The sequence below is a fragment of the Silurus aristotelis genome (assembly GCF_946808225.1).
Source record: "Silurus aristotelis genome assembly, chromosome: 23".
Lineage (NCBI taxonomy): Eukaryota > Metazoa > Chordata > Actinopteri > Siluriformes > Siluridae > Silurus > Silurus aristotelis.
The window spans coordinates 7,901,444-7,925,664 of record NC_139596.1 but is presented as its reverse complement, the minus strand read 5'-3'; the positions used below and the strand labels follow the sequence as shown (position 1 = coordinate 7,925,664).

Below are 24,221 nucleotides of genomic sequence, written 5' to 3'. Positions count from 1 at the left end.
TGAATGAACAAATGAAAAATACTTTTGCCTCTATTTTATAATTGAGGCCAAAATCAACATAATAATAAACATAATAATAAAAAAATAAATAAAATAAAATAAAAAACAAGAAGTCATGTTATTTTCTCAAGTCTCTCTGTCTCCAGATGTGATCGGAACAAGGCAGAGCGTGAAGTTCATGACCTAGAAAAACATGGAGGAAAAATGGAAGCATGCTTATAGTATATCAGGTTATAAAGGCAAAATGTTTGGCATACCACAAGTTATTAGAGAGTATTTTTATGTTTTTTTTAACATTTCACTGTGTGCAGAAATGACATTATTTTTTGGTAATCGCAATACATATTAAATAATGTTAAACATGTTAAAAAACACATACATTTACATACAAAACGAGAATATTGACCGCTATGCTACAGGCAAACTTTCTGTTGCCATTCAGAAAAACCTGCACAATCATAAAATTACATCAAAAATCATTACACAATTGCACATGTGGTGAAAACCCAGAAAGCTTTGCCAAATGCTAATCAGATGCTGCCCACCATCTTTCTTTGGTTTCCACCACCAATATTCCATCATGACTCAGCATGGCTGTCAGATCACCTGATTGCATCTGATGATCAGGTAGCTGATACTGTCTGGTGAAGCTTCGTGACACAAAGCCATGCTCATCCATGCGTGTACCGTGTTGCCCTCGGACCAACAGCCACCCCTCAAACACCTGGATAAGAATGTCTTCAGGTTTAAACTGAGTCACATCCAGGAGGATTCGGAACAGGGGATCTTCTAAATCCTTGTCACTGCCTGCAATTCCAGTACTGCTTTTAGAGTCCAATTTAAGTTTCCCGATTCCAGGTCCTGGCAAGGCAAACAAGTGATGGGTTTCTTTACACTTTTCGGGGTCCGTTTTATCAAAATGCACCTTGTGTCGTACTGGGCATGAGATTCCATGAGAAATGGTCACTCCTTGTCCTGCCATGGCACCCGAAGGTGAAAATCTGATGTGTTAGAATCAGACCAAGTCACTTAGGTTGAAGTAGATCTATTAAAAGACCAGCTTGATGTTTCTGGACCACGTGGGCAGTGTGTTGGTGCTGACGCAGTTCTTTATTTAGAGTGAGAGAGAATGTGGTCACATGTTGAAACCTGGTCTAAGATTTTATGGCAGTGGGATGAGAAAATCAACCTGCAACCAAATGGTATTCATGTTTACAAGTCATGCATCAAATGTCCCAAAATAAATAAATGCAGATCCCCTACTTTCCATATACAAACAACTTCTTTCATTTTATTATCAGTAAAGGGAGCAAAACGGGGAACATGTGTGTGAAGAAATTGAGGATTACTGTGTCCCAATCAATCAATCAAGGAACTAATTGGTGTAGTGTATGTACACATTGTTACAGGTGTGTAAATTATCTGGAAATAGATCATATAATATATGGACTGAACACACACTAGTAGATTTGTGTTACATGCTTTGTTTTAGTTTAGCAACTCAATCAAATTTAAATGCAACGTTTTGGCACGTCTCTATTGCCACCTTGTGGTTTTATTTAATACTACAGACCAGAAAAATCAAGATAATCACAATTTGTGCTTTTTATTTATTTATTTAGTTGTATGTATGTGTATGTACCTGTATTCTAATACAGTCACCGTTGCTACCATCAAGTGGAAGAAATTAAACAAAACAAATGAAAAAAAAAACCCAATCTGTTTCACATTTTCACACCTTGTTATTTTCTTAAGAATTATACAACCAAAACAATGTGGTTGTATGCAGTGGCTTCATATGTTGGACAAGTCACTCTATTTGTTTATAATAGCTTTGTTTAGGGGTTTTCAGAAAACAGAAAATAGCCTAGATTTACATATTTCTTATCAGTAATTCCCAACTATTTGCCTCGAGACTTGTTCGGCTAACATTGGATGTCAACTTTTGGCAAAATTAGCAAAAAAAACAAATAGCCAGACTTTGATAGGCAGTAGACTTTGAATCCACCTTATCAAATTTAGGCCAACATTAAGTCAAAGTCAGTCAACATTGATCCTGTATCAGCCAAAGTTGGATGAATGTTGAACCAAATAGTAAACCATTGTCTTTTTTCACTGTTGGTCCATGTAACTATTAGACGCCTGTAAAGACACTTCGCCAGCCTTAAGCCAACGTTTGAACTCATTTGTCCAGCAACCAAGTGTGTTTTCAATCCTGTATTGTCAAAGACATGTAATTGGAATGACTGATTCTCTTTATTGTTTTTAATAGCAGCCAGAAGTTATAACTGCACCTTCTCGGACATAAAAATATCGTTCAGCATGACTCAGGTGGATGTTAAGTGGCCCTGAGACAGTGTCATTAGATCATGTTTTCATTCATCGTATGTGTAAAAGACTTCATAATCCAATTAGCAAGGCTTATTTTGGAGGATGGCTGTTGCTCAGTTGATAATCTCTGGAGGGAAGCTGTACACTAATCTAATGCTCTTCTCTGTGTTGTGCTTCTCTCTCTCTCTCTCTCTCTCTCTCTCTCTCTCTCTCTCTCTCGCTCTCTCTCCCTTACTCTCTCTCTCTCTCTCTCTCTCTCTCTCTCTCTCTCTCTCTCTCTCTCTCTCTCTCTCTCTCTCTTTCTCTCTCTCCATCTCTCTCCCTCGCTGTTTGTTTTTAGAGTCGAAAAATAAAGTAAATGGTCTCCACCTATTCTGCATGTAGATACAAGCAAAGCACGGACCACCTCTCCTGCATGTTGACTTGCAGCTCTTCAGGGCTTGGTCTCATAACGACACAGAGGTCTTCATTCACTTCCCCCAGCTCCAGAGTGTTTGGTTTTCGTCGGTGACGCTGTTGCTAGGCACCGTAGATGGCTGAACACATTCAGCTCTCCATAGCGCTGTGCAGGATTGCTGTTTACACGGTAAGAGCTGTCCAAATGTGATTAATGTCAGCTTGGTGTTCGTCGTTTCCATTTCCTTTCATTTAATCACTATGAAAAATTGGCCCACTGGGACATAATGAGATTCAGATTGATAGGATTGAACGGCACCTGAAACTGCACCTCGTACAATCATTTACTTTTCAATGGCTCCATTTAACCTCCTTTTAATGGTGCTTTAAATGGAACTTCCATGCAACTATAACTTGCCTAATTATATCAGTTCAGTGTAGATTATTGCAGAACAGTAATCGAATCTGTTCTACTTTGTATTTATTTTTTCGATTTACACCGAAGTGAACTCCACAAACAGTTTAGAAGTGAAAAGAAGGAAAAAACCCATATATGCTGCACTCAGTGTTTGCAGAAATTCATCTTATATTTACATTGCACCTAAAAAGCACATTTTTAGCTCATGACTTTCACCACATCATTGTACACGGTTCATGTTAAGCTCAGTTTATCATCCTGTTCTTTTTCTTAAAGTATGGAAAAAATATAATCCTATAAGAATGTAAAATTTCCAACATGCCCTAGTAGTTTAAAGGAATAATAAACATGGTTGTCTGACTGTGGCAAATATTATTTCAGTCAATTAGTAGACAAGGCCGTTTAGTTTCCTTTAGAAAACAATAATCATTACACCATAGTGGGTGAACATTAGCTCATCTCGTGGTCAATGGGAATCTTTAAAAGTCTAGCTGGTGTACATGAACGTTTAAACTTCAAGCTAGATATTTCACCAGCTGTGATTTTTTTTTTCCAATACTAAAAAATGAAATGCAAATAAATACATGAAATAAATATCCTGAAGGGTTTTTATAGATCCCCTTTTTCCCCTTATATCACATGATCTGCTAAGTATTTTCATCCCTGAAGGTCTTCTTTAGAATGGAATGAATTCTGGATCACTTGACTGTTACTGTAAACTAATCAAGTTAATGATCTAGTCACTAAAACGAAAAAAAAAAAAAAAGAAGCTGGACTGTTGTCTTTATAACACTGAAGCAACACAACAACCCATGTGAGTACAGATCTAGAGAGAACATCTGGCGTGCGCTGCATTGTATCGTGATTCGAAGCAGCTGTCGGAATGATCTTCGTTGCAACATTACATTAAATTCCACTGGTCGATTATCATTCTGGTCAGGCACAAAACAGAAAATCATGTTACCCTCTGACAATATGCAGCCCTGCGCTAAGTAGTTTCAAGTGCTGTGACACGTGTAAGATGTCCAAAGTACTCATGCAAAACTGCGTACAATGTGGAAAAAGTGTGGCCTGGCTAAACAATGACTATGGTGTGTCCAGGCAACTGCTGCGACTCTGAGGCTGGATTCCTTAAAGCTCCTCATTAAGACCCTGAAGTGGTTTCATTAAGACACAATCGGTTTGCTGAACCGCAGGAGTTGTAGTCATGGTCTTAGAGTCTAGACACATGCTTACAGCCATACCACTCTGAGAACGACCGATCTCGTCTGATCTCAGAAGCTTTAACATACGTAAACAGTGCCAAGAGTTACCTTTTTATTCACAATGCATTGCCCCCATTCTTAAACATGGTTATTGCAGCAACACATGATGATCTTTTTCAGTTTTGGGTCCATTATATTTTTTAGTGTTTTAACACTCCCAGTAACTCATATAGGTTTAGGATTGGTGGGGCTCAATGGAGGGTGAACTCAAGGGTTGTTCTTCACTAATGCAGGACCAGGTTAGAAAATAGAAAGTGACACATTGCAAAGTAGCTGAATAGAAAGCAAGGAGCACTTTTTATTAATTCTGTCTCTTTTTTTTTAAATGTGATCTTTTATCATTGTATGGATTGATTGATTTTTTTCAATACACCTACAAAATCCAGATAAAACGGTTTTGTATTTCACCACTGTGTGGCACTGTTTCCTCAGACATAATCCTAACTCACGCATATGTACCTATTTGTAGGGCAGCGTGCCATGAACATGGTCCTGTCTAATAAAGAAAAAAAAATATATTTTTAAATAATACACTACCACCAAAAAACCCCTCAATACTGCCTTTTTTGTTGTAGAAAATGTTATTATATCATCTAGTGCGTAAGGCTGTACTGCTCTTTAAATACATTATCTGAATAATCAACCAGTAAACAAATCTTGAAGAATGTTTGAAAAAGATTATTATAGAAAACAAATAGCTCAAAGACTTTTCTGTGGTGGGAAATTACTGACTATAAAACTGTTAAATAAACCCCTTACAGAGAACCTTAACAATTCAATGATTCTAAGTTCATATTCATTAAAATGCATTTTTTAATCCATTGTCTCTGCCATACGAGTCACAATGAATAAGCTGTTACAAACTCTAGAGTATTCAAAAGGTTTCATGAATACAACCTGTTTTTTTGCCTTGCGGTCAATTTTACTTACTTTTATATCAAATTAATCAACGCATTTTGACCACTTACATTTAAGAATTTGTCAGTACTATGATACTGAACCACTGTGATAATAAAAACAGCCTACATCTACATGAAGAACCGCAACAAAACAACTTTTCCAGCCCATACATTTGACAAAAAAGATTTATGCTATGCACGTGGCGTGTAATTATGTATTTGGGAATTTTTGGCACAACTAAAGTAAGTCATGGCTCCTCTTTGTATGCTGCCAAACTAATAACATTACCAGTAGCCACATTACCACTCAGGCTGAAAGTGATTAAACCCATAATACAGTCTGTACCTCTGAATGACGTACTAATGAATTGGCCTTTGTCTTCTGGATTCATGTCTCCTACGACAGTTTGTGTTTGGTCTGGTTTGAATGTACTATTTCGTAAGCAATGAGATTGTTTTTTTAAGCTTTTGGATATGAAAGGAATACAAGAAATATGAAAAACAAATAATGCAAATTCAAATCTGGTGTTTAAACACCTGAGAGACCAGCAATTATATTTTTCTGAGAAAGACACAAGATTCCAGGGTCATTTATTGATAAAGTCTTGGATGTAGACAGCCGGTGTCCTGCCAGAGGAACAGAACATTGGAACAGAACAATATTTGTTAGATAGAACTGAACGTTTCGGCTAGCGCTAGTTTTTTAGTGCTAGCTAATAAACAGAAGTACCACTTAAACTCAACTAGAAATGAAAAGTCACCTTTAAACATTGTCAATTTTAAATGAAAGATGTGAAATAAAAAAAAAATCTCAACTTTAATTAACGAAAACATATACAACATTAAAAAGACATTGAAAAAAAGAAACGCCTTGACCCCCCCCCCCCAAAAAAAACCCCAATAATAATAATAATAATAATTAATTAATGTTAATGCTTAATGTTATTAACCTTTAATGTGAGGTTATAAGTCTTATTATTAGAATTATTGTTGGATGATGGATGGTCTTAACAGTAGAGAGATCAGTTTGGTTTGAATTCTATTACACAATGTTAATGTTAAACAGTATTTTCCGGCTTGGTCCTCTCAACTCTCCTCCATACATGGTCCAGATTTTGTAGTTTACTTGTTCACACCTGAACTAGGTGTTTTAAACAAGCGGAAATACCAACGGATTTACGTGCGAGTGGGTGAAGAGCATGTTTCCACTGAGAATTTCAGTCCAACATTAACAGTTTATTCAGAACATTTCAACCAAAACTGCTCTTAAAGAGAAGCACAGTAGCGAGTAGGCTTTGGGGAAGCAGGTGTCAATTTCAGCTACATTTTATGAACAAAAGTATTGGGACACCTGACTTTTCCAGCCATATGTATTTCTGCCACAAACTTTCACCACAAAATTGTAGTCACACAACTGTAGAGGATGTTTTTGGATTAAACTTAAATTAAACTAGGAGACCCAAACATGTTCCATCATGAAATTAACATGGGTTGAAGTGGATAACGTTAAGTGGACTGCTATAGAGCTCTGACTACAACCTTATTATACACTTTTGGGATAAATTGGAATGCTGACTGCACCCCAGGTGCACCTCATATGAGCACAAATCTCCACAATCGCACTTCTTCTAGTCAAGTCAAGTCAAGTCAAGTCAAGTCACGAGGCTTTTATTGTCATTCCTATTATACACAGTGGTACACAGTACACAGTAAAAACGAGACAACATTCCTGGTCCTACACTAAACAATAACATAAAGCTACAACACAACACAAGCTACATAAAGTGCATCGAGTGCAACCTGGTGCAAACAGTGCAGACAAAAAAAACGGTACAGACAGACAACACAAGACAAGACACAAAACCAAGATAGTGGAACATCATCCCAGATTTGCTGTTTACTGTTATCATAACAGTAAATGGGAATTAAATGCAGAAAGGGATGTTCAAAAAGCATCTTCTGATCAGGTGTCCAGAAAACTTTTGCCCATATAGTGTATATTTTACCAGATTAAACCCACAAACCATAAGTAATCGATTGATGGCTTATTAGCTTACTCATTACTTATTTACAAATATTAGCTGATTTCATTGTTTTTGGGACAATAACTGTTTTTATATTTGTCTATTTAAACTGATTCCAGGATTTAGATGCCATTAAGCCATTTAACTCTATTTCACCCTGTGTTAATGTTCTACTAGTATAAATGTAAACATTGAAGAAAAAGTGATTGAAATTATTTGAATGTTTTTTTAAATGAACACTGTCTGAGATTAAGTTTGTATAGGTTTAGCAAATACAGAAAAAATTGTTTATAATATCTTTAATATCTCATTCATATATATACAGTAGATCATCTTTTTTTTTTTAATCATCAGTCAGCATCAGTGTCAAATGAGAATAAAGAAGAACAATAAAGGTTAACATTCTTTTTTATTCCGGTGATCTTGTCAGATATTAGGATGCAACTTCCTCTCTAACTGAACTCTATATTTATAATGGATTTCTACAAAGTGTCTAATAAAATAAATCATAAGTTTCTAAATCCATTTGATGCTTGATACCCACTAATGGTTAAATATAGCAGATGTCAAGTGATCCTACTGCAGTTTATAGTACAGTGGTTCTGTGATCAAAGCCAATTGCGGACAGTATATTTATTCTTTGTCATATATAGTTCATACTGTTGCTCACAGTTTTTTAATATAATTTTTTAATTATATATATATATATATATATATATATATATTTTTTTTTTATTATTTTTTTTTTTTCTACTTGTGTACCAGTACATTTCTGTTTTATGTAAATTATATGTTTTGACACAAACATTAGTAAAAATGCATGTAGTACTGTGTATGATTGTGTGTGAGAGACCAATCGTGTGAATATTAACTTGTTGCCACCTTATACATGGACACTAATGAAGAGCTTAGTAGTGAAGAATGAGGATGATGATACTGAACATCAACTGACAGCAGGCATTCACTAGGCAGCAATTCTTTAGTGTGTATGACCACTGAAATGCATACTTAATTATGTGGTTGAGTGTAGACTTTATTACAGGTTTGAACAGGCTGTATTTGAGGGTAAGGAGAAGAAGAGAGTAAAATGTCATGTCATTGATAATGACTGATCTGTTACACTGGCAATCACTATTACTCTGGTCACATAAAAAAGATCACGTCCTTCTAATCTGCAAGAAGAGCCTGTCTATTTGAAGAAATTTGTAAGCCATCTTTATAATTGTTGTTATGGTTACACACACATCTTTACTAAATCACTCTTTAATATCTGTAGAGAAATAAATGAGACAACACTGCCATATATATTATGCCATATGTATGGCATAATTTGTAATTACTTTTAAAATGTTTGGGAAATGCATTAAAAAAACATTAACAGGTGCAAAGAGTGTCAGATCTTTTGGTAGCATTGAGAACGGTGGCAATGAGTTCTCATTAGCCTTGTGGTCTTTGAAACTACACAGACGTTTCAGATGTTTCATAGGGAGGTGAAAGGCTCTCATTACCATTACTGAAACAATGCGGAAATTCATTGTCATGCATTTTTGCCTAATTGACTATTTTGGTGTGAGGTCCCTTGGATGGGTTCAACCTTTACCCTACCACGGGGGTTGGGACGAGGACTAAGTGGGCATTCAGCTGCACCCAGCAAGAATCTTCCGGAGGTTCTTTGATGGAAAGAGACCGTTTGGAGCTTAGAGACCACAATGGCTGCCATTATGGATCTTTCCCTCCTGAAGGTGATTTTGTATTCGGATTGAAAATAGCCACAGTGAAAGCGATGCATAAAGGATGTTTGTTAAATATTCCAACAGTATAGTGTGTGGGGTGTGTTTTTTTGTGGTGTGGCAATGAAGGGTGAAGGGGGACGGCTTGAACCTGCCAGCAAATGAAGGGGCTATGGTTATTTGCATAATAAACTGTTGACACAAACTCCCTCTAATGAAGGCCCATTCAAGTTGCCAAACTCTGTACAATGAAGTCCATGGGAAATAAGCATGGTCTTGTACTGCAAAGGTTAACATGTTGGGTATATTGGCTTCCTTTGAAATTTGATGAAGAAGCAAGCTGTATGGTTGGCTAACAACTAATTCGAGTTTACACTTTGTTTATCAGTTAGTGCTGAGAAATGTTGTATCTTCCATTCTTGTTGACTGATGATTTACATTAGGAATTAAAATGTTTATGACCTGCCATCGTTGATGGGAAGGAAAAAACAAACCTTTTATGCTTTGCTCCTAGAAAATAGTTTTGTTCCAAATAGTTTTTGGCCTCAAAACCACAGAATTGATGGCCTGTAAAAAAATTGTGATGGATGATACATACCCTCTGCCATATCTTGATTTTTGAGTACCCTGCACCCTGTTGGCCTTCTAACATTCATTCTTTCAAAAGGAGGCCCTCGGGCTTTGATCCTCTATGTTGGTGTGCAAAATATCTTTCCTTTACTTTGTGCGTTGAAAACCAACATTTTGGCTGCCTTGTGCTAATATCCTCAAACCAATCAGATTTATATTCCCATATTCCATGCCAATGCTCTACTCTTTCTCGCTGTAGGGTAGCTTTTGTGTATAAATGTTGCCCTGAGAAGAAAGAGAACGAATCATATAAAAACACCATTCAACCCTTATTCCTGGTTCATGTATATTGTTAACACAGGGATGAAGTTAAATTTGTTCCGGGATAATCTTCAGATGGATAAATGTTTACTCTTTATTTCACCAGGGAAGACAATGTAGGTCCTGATATTCTCTCAGAGCCTCTGGAGGACGTGCTGTTCAGATCATATGTCTCATGCCGCCATTTCTTTCTTTCCTGACCAATTATGCAGAAGGACAGGATTACCCAACATTTGTGTGAGAATGAGTGCCAACAAAAACATTTCACAGTAGGTTAACCAGCCTTTGTTTTGCTGTCAGATTGGAAAAAGAGTCAAAGTAGTAAAGACTTTCTTGGTGCTATTTTAGTAAACATGTGGGTACTTATTAATCCATGGTTTCTTGCTTCCAATAATAAGTTTAATAATTACTGAAAATGCTTAATGTGGCTGGAGATTTTAACTTTTCGACAGTAATCTGTTTTGGAGATGGTATGAAGCTGACCCAGAGGGCCATGTGGTAAATAGTGGAGCTGCCAATATTCTTGGACCCATCACTGACATGCCTCACTTAAACCCTTCTGGATAGACTCACTGTGCTCTTTGAATGACATTTTCCAGCCCCTTTTAACATCAGTTTTAATATAAATTTTAAAAGTAGTTTTACATCCGGCTCATCCTTAGTACATTACTAGTGCTAATATATATAAATGACCTCTTTCCACTGTACAAAAAATAAAACCTATTTTAAAACCTATTTAATATCAGAAATAGAAAGAAGTTTAGGTATTCAGTCCTGGAATGTGCAGTGTAAAGTATATTGTATAGGAGAGTCAAGGGAACTTACCCTTCACAATGGCAATGGCAATGGCCCACTTTGTTCAGTCTGTGAACTGTGCAGCTTACTGCTTACTGCTATATCCAGATGGTCATGGTGAGGGAACAAACAGTTCCCCCTGCTGTAGGATCTCTCAATAGGCCGTCTAGACCAGCTAGTCCAGACAGATACAGCCTCCCATCAAATTAGCGTTTGTCAGATTTATGATAATGGTTTGCAACTCCCTACCCATTGGTGACATCAAGATTTACAGCTATCCCCCCTTCCTCCTCGCTATATGGGGTTCTGATCACCTCCCCACACCCTTCAGTGGCCCCGGGGGCTACAGCCAAACCAAACAACCCTGGAAAAAAAACATTTCTGGTAGACAATGCTTACCAAGGCATCTCATAAATAGGGTTTGACAATCCTCCATGACAAGGCTAAAATTTGTGGAACATAGGCTGTGTCTGGTACTGCTCCTGTTTTTGGAGAATGGGGTGAGGAAGCTATGACGAGGGGCTCGGGGGTAGTTGCAGACGCATGTGTATGTGGATTACTGGGGCTCTTTCATGTGGCTAGCCAGTGGTAACCTGATCTAGGCATGGGGACTCGGTGGGAATCACCTTTTGACTGATACTCCAGTCCATTCTTAGTCCAAATGTTTTTCCAAGGCTGCTCTTAAGCTCTGATCTTACTCCTGACAGATGAGCAGCTATTACTATGATTTTAGGAAAAGGGTCACAGCAATTTCGGTTGTTGGAAAGGTCATTATAATAAACAATAATGTCTCAGGGCCACTCTAGATTTAGTCATTTTGTTGCTATTGCATTTCGCCTAAAGTATTAGATATCATGGCAATTTTTTGAATAATTAGCATAATTACTAGGTCTGTGGTGTATATATATATATATATATATATATATATATATATATATATATATATATATATATATATATATATATATATACATATATATATATATATATATATATATATATATATATATATATATATATATATATATATATATATATATATTAACACAGGGAGAGCATGCACCACCCACATTTACACACACACACACACACACACACACACACACACACACACACACACACACACACACACACACACACACACACATATATATATATGTGTGTGTGTGTGTGTGTGTGTGTGTGTGTAAATGTGGGTGGTGCATGCTCTCCCTGTGTTAATATATATATATGTGTGTGTGTGTGTGTGTGTGTGTGTGTAAATGTGGGTGGTGCATGCTCTCCCTGTGTTCATATGGGTTTCCTCTGGGTTCTCTGGTTTTCCTCACGTTCCATAAAAAAAAAACATACCAAACTTTACTAAACCGCCTCTAGGTGTGAATTAGTGTGGTGTAATGTTGGTGTAAGTTGCCCTGACATGGATTGTGCCTGGTGTTCCCTATATATGAAGGTATGAGATAGATAAAAAAAATTATACCAAATTGCTTAATACTTATTTTTAAACAATACAATTATTTTGTAATGTCTTACCAGCCCAATTAAGCACACTATATCTAACTATTCATAAACCCTTATGAGTTATAGTGTAGTTATGATGCATACTAGATTTAAATACGCTTTCGTATACACACCAATCGAGCTGATTTGTGATCAGATCAATTCTCTAGGAAAGGAAAATAAAGGGTGTGTTGTATTGTTAAAATATTTGGCTGGTGCAGCGTGTTCAATTCATGTCATGTAAGTTGTACACAAGTTCTATCAGTTTATTAATTAGTTTGTCCATAAGACTACTTCCTCGTGTCTGTAGTGTACAGTCAGTTCTGATTTTTCGTGTTGCTGGCATTTTTATTATTGGAAAACTGTTGAGAATTTCACTTATTGTGATTTGAGGGAAAGTTGTTTTCAAATTGTCTTTTCATTGTGCTCTTTTTTGGCTGTTCCTTATGAATAACCATAACTCTCAATTTATATTAATACAAGTTGTTGAATTTGGATTTGCCAACTTTTGAACATTTCTGTTCACATTCAAAGAACAGCACTACACACTTCACGTCAATAAGAAAGACCTGGAAGCTGTCGGTAACACATACCCACAGAAATCTTTTAGAAAATCTATACTGTTAACTGGACACTGGAAAGATTTTAGTGGCATCCAGTCTTTTAGCAATCCATGCGCTTTAAACTATTTTTTACATTGAGCAAATATTTCATAACAGAAATGCAGACTATACCATGTCTAAAATATCGTTGAGGATTCATGACTGATTTCTATACAATTTCTACACAATGCTGCATTGATATTATCCTACAACAGCTGGTGATTTTGATCAGGTTAGTCCTACCTTGATACAAATTTACCACTGGTACACACCATAACTGTATAACAATGTATACCAATTTGTGGACATCTACACCAAATAAAAAAAAGTCTAGCAATGATAAATCAGAAAATTATATATGCATATAACATAGTATATTTACACAATTTCATATCGTTTTATCTGGGAGCATATTTGAAAAAAAAAATAATCCCATATGCTATTTTAACAGATACTGTTAATGCAGCTGAGATTTTATTAAAGTACATAATCATTTATGAAGGTATCCTATCTGATATCTTATAGATGGTGTGGCATTTTATAAATGAATGTTCGATACTCTCAACAAGTGAAATGCAGACACCTGGGGGTGTTGTTTAAAAAAGTATGTGTGAAACTTCCTTGTCCCAAGTTAATTTATTGCCATGTGGATGCAAGAGTTTGATCATGACATGCAAATATTTTATCGCCTCGAAAAACATATGCATTATGAACCACCTCAAGGGTCAAGTGGCAACTTTTTTCAAATTGGAGACTGTTGTTCTGTAAGTTAATATATATACTTTTTGAAAGATGTCAAAATAATGAGAAGCTTTGAAGTATCTCTTGCTGATGCATTTTCCTTATTGATGCATAATTCACCGTGGAAATTATTTGGGTTTACTGGTTAACTGGATAAAGTTTCCAGTACCAAATCATGCTTGATATATTGAAAGATAGCTAGGGGGTGCTGTGGCCTAACGTAGTAGCGCATACTGTTGCTGTGGCTGTCTGGACCTACAGCATGGCCTCACACACACAAACACATGGGTCTGAAGCCTGAAAACAGACGCATGGAATTGGCTGTGGTGCAGGGATTCCCGCAGAGACGATGGCAAGCACGACTGTAAGTTCACAACATCTGACAAGGATCAAAATTTTGTAATCCTTTAACAATACTTTTCGAATTGGATACTTCTTCAATTCTTATATTTTTTATTTGAAACACAGAAAAGATCTGTGTTGGAGATTGATACAGTGTGAGAAAGGGAACGGCTAACAGTTCTGTGTGTAAAAAAAATAAAATAAATAAATAAAATAATTGCACCCTTTCACATATCAGCGGACGGCATTGGATTCTGTTAGGGTACGATTTGCACAACATGCTTGTCAGTTGACGAACCAGTCTGTTGGTATGGAGACAACAAAGGGTGGACATGACAGTGTCGCCAGCATTTATTTCTCATCCTCTCTAAACCTGCCATGCCACCACCCTGGCACAAACTTTACTATACCAGGCCATATCTTCCCCTGTAAGGCTGTAAGTCCTCTGTCTAAGTCACGGACATCAACATGAAGGGCGGAAAAAAGATGAATGAAGGTCTCCCCACCACCATTACCCCCCTTTTCTCGAACGAGACGGCAGCAGCTTTTCACTATGGACTGCTGTGCAGTCGGGGGCTGTGTTATGACTGGTGTGTGTTACACACGTATCAGTTAGCACTATTGCTGCCCTGCTCCATCTGGACACCCATATAAAGGACTGTCATTTCAAAGGTCACTGGAGAGCCATGCAGACAAGTGTTGCTAGTGGTTGTCTGGGCAGGGAAGGGTCATGGCTGGAACGAGTGTGCTCAGTGAGGGAATGCCAGGTCTAGGCTGGCTCGCCTGGGTCCTCCCTGCTGTCTGTGTTGCTGTGTCTGCGACTATTCTCTGCTCCCCTCCCCCCCGACCGCCCTTCTTCAATCCTGCTGGCTTGTCCTTTTAATCGTCCAGAAAAACAACCTAAAACAAAACAAAACAAAACAAAAAAATCATTTAATGATTACTGTGCAGAAACAGATGATGAGATGATTATTTAGCTATCGATTATGCCCTCATATTCATTCTCATTCTTCTGCACTAAAGCAGCAAGTAGTCTCATTGTACACTTTTCCAGACACATTAAATCTGGTCCAAGTCAAATATCTAATGGCACTTCAGTGTAATTAGTTTAATTCATGTTTGCGAAAGTACAGCCAGTGCATTACGTCATAGACAAGTAGATTTCCCTGAAGCAGAATTAATTAAATACAAACACACAGCCTGAAGGAGAACCCCTTGAGGAAGTGAAAATCCCTGATTAGCCACTCTCACATTATTCTAGAAAATAATTATAGCTATTTTCCACAACAAAGATTATTTCACATAGTGGTAACATTTCTTGGGGGAGATTTTCATAGCTGTTTCTAACACCTTCTTTAAAGAATGTCTAGCATATTTATTTTTGAGTGTATGTATATACAGGGTTATTCAAAAAGAATGAACCGATATCATGATGCATTGCTTCAGTTCTCAAGCATCATCATGGAACGAGTCAGTAACCATTTGAAAGAGGAGTTATCTAAGTTGATTGTGAGTATAATACTTGTGACTTGGCTGGAGTCTTGTATTACTTTTCCTTAATAAAATATTGTGTAAATGAATCGGGTCATTCTTTTTTAATAGACCTGTATATATGTGTATATGTATAAAACAAGTATATATTATGCTATGAATTAATTGGCTTTTTCATGCATGCACAAAACAAATCTTATTTCCAGTACGGAGTGAGTAGCCACAGTGACTATTCGCTAACTCTAATTTCTTTTTAATACCCCTTGCATTGTTGTGTAGGTTTAATAAACGGTCCGGCACTTAATACATTCCTAAGGGAATTTAGATTTTAACTATATTCTGCACAAAAAAAGGAATGCATTTGGTACCGATTGGTGTGCTAATACACCATACCATACACACTGTAACAAGGGAGTTGGTAGCTCAGTGGTTATGCTGCTAAACTTCTGATTGGATGGTTATGAGTTTAAATCGCAGCAAAATCAAGCTGCCACTGCTGGGCCCTTGTGAAAAGCCCTCAACTCTCAACTGCTCTGTTGAACAAAAGTTGCTCTGGATTAGGGTGTTAACCTAATTCTGTAAATACTGTAATTGCTGTTCTATTACCTCATTGTTTTTATAGGAACATCTAATTTACACTGACTTGTACAGCACAAACATGACATAATTGTAACCTAATTATTAAAAGATTAAAAATGTGTTATTAAAAAAAAAAACATACTTTGGCCAATATGGTGACGCTTTCTAAAAAGATTTGTTTTTAAAGTAAAAAATTATGTATTTCAAAGGTTTTGCTTATTATACTAAATTCTGTATACTGAATGCTGAATATTCATCACACTGCTTACTGATATACAAGATTTCATTAAAATGGTAATTCATAGTGTTTTAATATGCACCATACTTACAACTTTGACATGGCATATTATGCAGCACATATGGTGTTGTACAATTTGTATTGTTCTGTTTGCAACCAGAACAATCGAAATGAGAATCCCAATGCTCTCATCACAACAAAGCTATCTTGTATCTTGCATTTATGGAAGGAGTCTCCAGATTTATCATTCTTTAACAGCCAGAGGAAAAGCTGATCCTCATTAAGTTTAAGGGAAAGTGAGGGGTTACTGCATTGCCCATCATGTGTAATCCTTTACTTATGCTACTGTGGGATTTAAGTTTCAAATCTGACAGAGAGAAAGAGTAAGCAGCGGCTAGTTCCAGCTTCTGTATGGCGTGGGTTATGGCCAGAACAATAACCCTGAGAGTTCAATAAATAAAGGACAGCACGAATGCGAACATGGTTTATGTTTGTCAGAACGCTACAATATGTTTCCCGAATGTTTAATAACATTACATTTAAATGCACATAAATCAAGAAGAAGTGTCATTAAGTATTAATATAATTGTCGGCAAATGTCAGTGCTTTGTCAACAAGTTTTCTGCCATGAAAGTCTAGAATGGGGTGCAGATTGTGCTTTGTAGTGGTCTGGCAACATGACAAGCTGTGTTTATCATTTAAATGGTAACACAAATTATCATGGATGTTCCCCAGCATTAAATGTATATATTGTGTGATTAATCTCTCATGTTAACACAGGTATCGTACAATATTATTATTTGTGTAGTGTTTTTTATCTTTATTTCATATATATATATATATATATATTATTTTTGACTGTTGATATATAAATAACGTTTGAATATAATAAAAACAAGTAATCAGAATGATTTAAATTTCTGTTATGAGATTTCAAGGCACCTTCATAATTATTGGGTGTTATGTAAGTCCCAGATCGTTCTTATTAAAAGAGCATTCTCAGGCATCTCCCCAATTTTTTTGCAGGGGCTCCCGACTCTCAGTTAGGGCTTTGATTTTTGATATACTCATGTCTCCAGATCTGTGAAAGATGAGCCCAGTTAATGTGGGCTGATTTAAGCGATGGTTGTATGTTGCCAAGGCTTGTGTTGCCTACCAAATGGCATTCTTTCCTCACATCTGTCTTTACGAAAAGCAAATTTATAAGCCATGCTGCTCCGATTAGCTAACTGTTGTTGATTTTCGTGTTATTATTCATTGTTTGCATGAGACATTAGGACTAATAATGACGAAAATGCTTTTCACCACGTCTCATAAGTGGATTTCATTTTCAGCCTTGCACAAGGATCAGGAATCACATTTAAACAAGGTTGTTTTTCTAATATTTTCTCATATTTCCCAGTAGATTATTGAGGCATCAAGAAATGAGATGATGGAAACATCACTGGCTCCCTTCGTGAGAGCAGGGGCCCAAGAATGCAACTGTCAAAGCACAGACAAAGCCCCAGCGTAGGGTTAGTGAGATATTTGGGGGATGGCGACACTGCCTCCACGCAAACACTTAGCTTGGCTTCTGCAGTCTCTGAGGGCAAACGAGTGAAACGTGAGCCATGTTCGTCTGCGTGGTGCGTCGCTCTCATTTGCTCCCATGTTTACTGGCTCTAAAAATATAAGACTGTTCTCTAAAATAGAGCTCCTTATTGACAGAGAGCTCAGCAGAATGAGCAGTTAGGCCGTCTATCCTCAGGATAGCCCACTCATTGGAGTATGCTCCCCAGTCTCTTCCTCTTCCTTACACCATGCCAACAGTTTTCCCAAAGTGGTCACCCTGAACGGTGATGACCACTCATCTCCAGAGTGCGAACACATTTCTTTTCTCCTGAGAAAAGTTTTGTTTCCACATTGTGAAGGGCAGACATGGTTCCCCACTCTTCACTGAGGGCTCCATTCAGCAGAAGTTGGCAAGTAAATTAGTTGTTTTTGCAGCGGGGCATTTTTCTGTGTTGGTTCGATCAAGTTTAAAGATTCAGTATTGCGGCATTGCTGAGTGGATTGGGCCGGCTATATTTCCTCATCTACCATGGCAAGGTCTAGTGCCTTTAGATCATTGTTTTCCTGCCAGAACCTGGACCTCAGCCAGATCTCTTAATTACATCAGCTGCTGATGTCTGACGTCTTTTTTTTTCTTTATTGAGATGTAGCACATTTTGTTAACATTTTCCTTCCTAAAAACTTATCAGAGCACCATTATTGCTGATATTAGCATTAAAATATTTATTTACACAAACCTTCCAATTTAATTAAGTTTAACTACTTAGCTTTTGCTTCTGCTCCAGCAACAGTGAGGTAATGCCTTGGTGTCCTTTTAGACAACCTATTGCAGCCAAGACACGTTCATTTAGAGGAAAAAAAGGGCACCAGTAAACCTCTGTTAACTACAATACTTTTTGACTTTCAGACTGAAATTAGTGCATGAATACCTTTCAATCTTGCATATATCCCATATCACTGCACCGATATAAAAAAGGAATCGTTCCACCTTCTTGTTTCTATGGTTTTATGTGAAAGCATGGAACAGTGGTTTTACAAATGGCTCCAATTAGGACTGCATTAAAAACCCTTTACTATCCAATTACACTTTCAGTTTGGGAATATACACAATTACACACAATATCATGTGTATATTATATCTCATTTCACAACAATTTCGAAATGTTTCATAAATAAACAATCATCTTTTTTTTTTATTATTTATTTCGATTTACAAGCAGATATGTTCAGGACAATCTGTTATTACTTACATTATAAAACTACAGGGTGTCCCAAAAGTCGTCATGTGTAGGGGAAATTAACACGTTTTTTATACTTAGTTGTTGTTTTCAGTTACCCATTAAGAATATTAATTTTAAAAGAATTGTAATCATTCAATCCCCTAGGTGAGCACATGACACTGGTGCCAAACAGAGAGCATGGGTTGAGAACGATGACTTGTGTGTTTTCATATAAAATGACAGAAATCATGATCATCAAATAAAATTAAAAGGTATTTATTTTACCATTGATATGGAGACATTTGGGACACACTTTATATGTGAGCGTTCTTTCACCAGCATTTTCTTTTATTCTTCTTGATTAAGACATACAGTATAAGCACAGTTGGTTACAATAATAATAATAATAATAATAATAATAATAATAACAATAATAACATTCCTTTACCTACTTGCTCATTTTAGAAAACTTACAGCTTTACTGTAACGAAGCTCTGTAACTGGATGCTGCTTAGAAAAATGCTAAATAAACACCTTACGGAAAACTTTACATGTGTGAAGATTACTGCAATCTACAGTGGGATGGGGCGATTATTTAAACAGTTCTGTGCAGCAAAAGTATTGTGCAACTTTTTTTGATGTGATATGTCTTTACTCTTAATGGTCTTTAAATCTTATATCACTAAAATGCCCCATTTCGAATATTGAGAACTTTTTCAAAGCAAAATGTTTGAAACTTTCCTTTAGAATATTTCTGTAACTGTGTACTCAGCTAGCATGTGGTTGTTGTCTGATGACCTGATGGCCAAAAGGTCAGAGTTCCAGGACTCAGTTAAAGCGACTGCTGTGAATTTATCATCTCCTTTTGTGCACTGTAAGTGAAGGGACGTTTGTGGGGGTGTGAATGGGGTGAATTCAATGTTAGTATCTCTGGTCACAGGACCTCCCAGCACTTACAGAACCAGATGTCCAGGTTGCTGTGTGACAAAGCGGAAGCATGTGCTCCTTACTGACTGATCACGTGTGATGTATTTGCTGTGTGAGCCTGTGAAAGTGATTAGTGTTGTTTCAGGAGAAAGAATACCAAAAGACAATCACATGCTGTTTGTATTGATGTATTTATTGTTGTTGGCGAATTGTTTACGAGTTACAGTTCTTGATATAAAACTATACAGAGTACTTAGTATTATATAACTAATGTTTCATTAAATGCCTAACTCAAACCAATCTTTTAGATATCTCTCTTTCATTGTGAATCTTCACATGATGATCTCATTCATGGTTCACACTATGTTTGCCTCTTAATGTCTCCCAGCAGGCCTCAAGTCAGAGACAGTGATTCATAAACTGACAGGACTATCAACAGCCACCAGGACACCTCTCTCTCTCTCTCTCTCTCTCTCTCTCTCTCTCTCTCTCTCTCTGTGTGTGTGTGTGTGTGTGTGTGTGTGTCAAACAAATAGACTTTAACACATTTCAGCTCCTAAACAATCCATTAGCTTGTTTAGTTAAGTTAAGTACTAATTGACCGGATTTTCAGTCAAACAATGACACACAAATGAAAATCTACCACAATATCACAACTGACTACAGAACCTCAATACCCTTAGTTACACTAATTATGCTATATTTCGCTGATATTCTTTAGCACACAAAAATGAAAAATTACACAAAGATGAAAAATCTAATGGTCTCCTAATCACACTGAGAATAAAAGTTTTTCTCTTTTTTGCAGTTTAAATATTGGGTGACATGATTTCAAACAGAGTATTCCACAATATAGGGGAGGGAAAATTTTATTGACTTTGCTAGAAATAATGTACAACATGATGTCACCACCACCATGCTTTAGTTTAGTTTAGGGAGTGTGTTTCCAGAGTGATGAGCAGTGTTAGGATTCCTCTATAGAGTATGAAGAGATCTCTTCCAAAGCTACAAATATTTTTTGATTTTTAAGATTTTAATCTAATTAGAAAAAAGGATTCTTTGTACATGTTTTCTGAATCTCCAACATCGCCTTTGGCAAACTCCAAATCAAATTTCATACATCCGTGGAACCCTGCTTTGAGGTATGTTTTGGCTGTAGCTGGTGGCTTGGATTGTTAGTTGCTTATGTAACCGCTTTCTCAGGTTAGTGTAACTAATACCTTATTTAAGCATTAAGAAAATAAAGCTGGGCTAGTTTCAGAAGCTCTAGATACGACTGTGGAGCCTGAAATGGTAAACGGTCATCAGAGAACAGACAACACAAAACAGGTAAATTTGAACAAATGTATTACACAAAATAAATGGCAGTTATTTACATTCCCTGCCTACCTAAGAAGGCTTCCTGAGTGCACAGCGCACAATAAACTCAAAATAAAAACTCAAATGAAGAAAGGGTCCATGGAAGTTGTTGATGTGTGTGTGTGTTTTATAGAATATGTTCTTTTCACTACCCGGGTAGGTTTACGTATGTTCTTATCTGTATCACAAATGAAGGCACAGGATGATGCTGGTTCCGAAGATGCCACGGCTGGCCACACCGGGCTCTTGATCCGTTCACTTCTGCGGTTGGCTCGCCACTGACCGCAAGGGTCAGATTCAGATGGTCTATCCCTTTCTAAAAACCAATCTATACATACAGTACAGAATGCATTAATTACAATTGCCTCATTTCTGTTCAAATCTAATCAAATTTTCTCCATTCAAATGTCAAATCAAATATAACCAGTTGTAAAGGTTATTAATACTCTAATCATTGTGCAAATGAATAGGAACATCACACCACATAACATAAGTCAGTCCCAATGAACAACAATCATCACGTATTTCCATCTTACAATACAAAAATAAACCATAGGATTTCAGAAACCTATTTCTGAAACCAGATATTTAGGTTTTTTTTTTACTTTTTAAACCTGTTTTTTGCATCTTAATAACATTTTAACTATCACATTTTAACATATTTATTCTTTTTAATGGCTAAGACAACTTCTGCTCCTCATATACATATCAAACATGTATCTTCACAATTAAATTAACTTAATCACCCTTATTTTAAATATATGTATATTAACTTTTAAGTCAAGTCAACAAAACAGTATGATGGCACCTTTAGCGGTGTAAACACTATTAAAGATCTGCTACAGTGGTGTCTAGCTTAGCTGAGCTAGCATAACAAACGAAATAGAACTTGCATTTAATATTTACAATTAGCATGCAGCTAGCGCGATTAGCGATCTTTTATGTTGTTTAAGATGGTCATAAAACAATCTGAATCTGTGTATATATGGTATCAAACAGCAAGAATCAGGTTCATAACTCCGATTGGTTTTAAAAGAACAGTATTTTACACCTTAATTAAGCTTGCACAATCAGCATAACACTCATTAGCATTACCATCCTTACCGGAGGTATCTTGAGAAGCTCACTCTCATGCGGCTTAACTCTCTCTTACACAGCTTTTAACCTAATGGACACACAATATTTTAATATATGGTACAAGATTTTTCTTTTAATTTCTGTCCTTTAAAGAATATTTTTCATACCAGTCCTCGTTTGCTTTTTAGCAACTTCTTCACCGGAAGAAAAGCGTGCTTGTTATTTAAATGAATTACCTGGGGTGTATGGGCCACCCACAGGCAGAATAGAGAGTTGCACTCCAGTAACCTTAGGTGGGTTACACTCTCCCCTCCTAACTTATGCACGTCCCTGTGCATGTCAATGTTCAAATAGTTATCACCGGAGGGGACAAAACAGGGGGACAAGCTGATGCATCATTTTCACTTATGAGGTCGTTCCACACAGTGGTCAGCCCTTGAAAGAAAGACTTCACCACTGTGACTAAGGGGGTTCCCAGTTCAGTGTAGTCCAGCCGCCTAGGTGGCTGATGATTCCTCATGGATCTCCTGACTAGGTCATCAGTATCAGCCTGTTCCTCTGTCTCATTTATCTCCTCTTCTCCTTCATTTTCAAGAACATTTGTCTCATCACATTCTGGCATGTCAGAGGGGACTGGAAGTTGTTCAGGGCAGTCCTCATCCAAGCCTTCTACAAGGTTACCATTGTCAGCAAAGTTTGTCTCTCGTTTCACAGATTCAATTTCAGATAGGTCTTCTATAGCCACAAGTTCATGTCCAGGTGTGTTCGGGTTCTGTGTTACTCTGTTGACTGGAGCAACATCAGATAGGCTACTCTCATTAGCTGGAACATCATCAGTCACCTTGTTGAGGTTCATCGTCAGATTCTCTTTAGAATGGCTTGGACCATGGTGTCTTGGAACATCTCGGGAGACAATATATCTGGTTACTTCTGGAACTGGTTCCTTTTGGGACCAGGTAACAGGCATGATATCATCCTCATCAGAGGACTGATCAACTTCTCTTGGGTCACTGTGAATGTTCTGGCGTGTCTTGCGGTTTTGGTTGTTCTTCTGGTGTTACATGGAGGAACCCACATGGGAGCAAGAGGTCTCGATGCAGGGTGCGCCAGGGGCCTTCTCCGGTCTCTGGTTTTACTGTATAAACGGGGAGGTCTCCAGCTTTCCTCACTACCACATGGACGGTGGACTCCCATTTATCAGCAAGCTTGTGCTTTCCATGCGCACATTCCTGACAAGTACTCTGTCTCCAATGTCCAGAGCAGAAGGAGTCACACGCTTATCAAACCTTGTTTTGTTTTTTTCAGCTACCTTGGCAGCACAAAACGTTCCACCGGGTTACCCCTTGGGTGGTACGGAGTTGTCCGAATTTTCTGTATGCCCGCAACTTCACACAGTTGTTTGATTAACCGTGACTCAAAATCAGGACCTTGGTCGCTGTGCAGTTTCTCTGGAATACCATAATGGATGATGAAATTGTCCCATAAGCACTTTGCAACCGTTTGAGCCTTTTGGTTTAGTGTTGGGATAGCCACTGCGTATTTTGTAAAGTGATCTGTGATCACAAGAATGTCCTTTGTGTTACTTCTGTCCGGTTCTATAGACAAGAAGTCCATGCAGACTAGTTCAAGCGGTCTTGTTGTTATAATGTTTACTAAAGGTGCTGCCCTCTCAGGTAGGGTTTTCCTGAGCACACACCTGTTACACATCTTGACTTTCTTCTCAATGTCAGAGGCCATCCTCGGCCAGTAGAATCTGGCTCTGACCAAGTCCAGCGTGCGGTCTTTTCCCATTTGACCCATGTTATCATGCAGACTCATTAAGGCCGTCTCACGGAGTTCTTCAGGTAA

The 24,221-nt window shown here is 37.3% G+C and overlaps 2 protein-coding genes across 7 annotated transcripts in view; one reads left to right on the top strand and one right to left on the bottom strand.

Moving 5' to 3' along the window:
• Window positions 1-438: 438 nt before the first annotated feature.
• On the bottom strand, window positions 439-982 carry hspb3 (heat shock protein, alpha-crystallin-related, b3; the record flags this gene model as incomplete). Its single annotated transcript, XM_083527549.1, has 2 exons — window positions 439-448; window positions 546-982. The coding sequence occupies 2 exons, from the start codon at window positions 980-982 to the stop codon at window positions 439-441; spliced, it is 447 nt and encodes a 148-aa protein (XP_083383675.1).
• A 1,662-nt stretch (window positions 983-2,644) lies between these two features.
• The window catches only part of arl15a (ADP-ribosylation factor-like 15a), an 82,792-nt gene continuing 61,215 nt past the window's right edge, over window positions 2,645-24,221 (top strand). For 4 of the 6 annotated variants that reach the window (XM_083527068.1, XM_083527070.1, XM_083527071.1 and 1 more), the window contains exon 1: window positions 2,651-2,917. In XM_083527068.1, coding sequence (XP_083383194.1) covers window positions 2,864-2,917 — 54 coding nt within the window. In that variant the 5' untranslated portion in view covers window positions 2,651-2,863. Of the gene's footprint in view, window positions 2,918-8,963; window positions 9,076-24,221 lie in introns of those variants that run through there. The other 2 variants (XM_083527066.1, XM_083527067.1) reach the window with 2 other exon arrangements.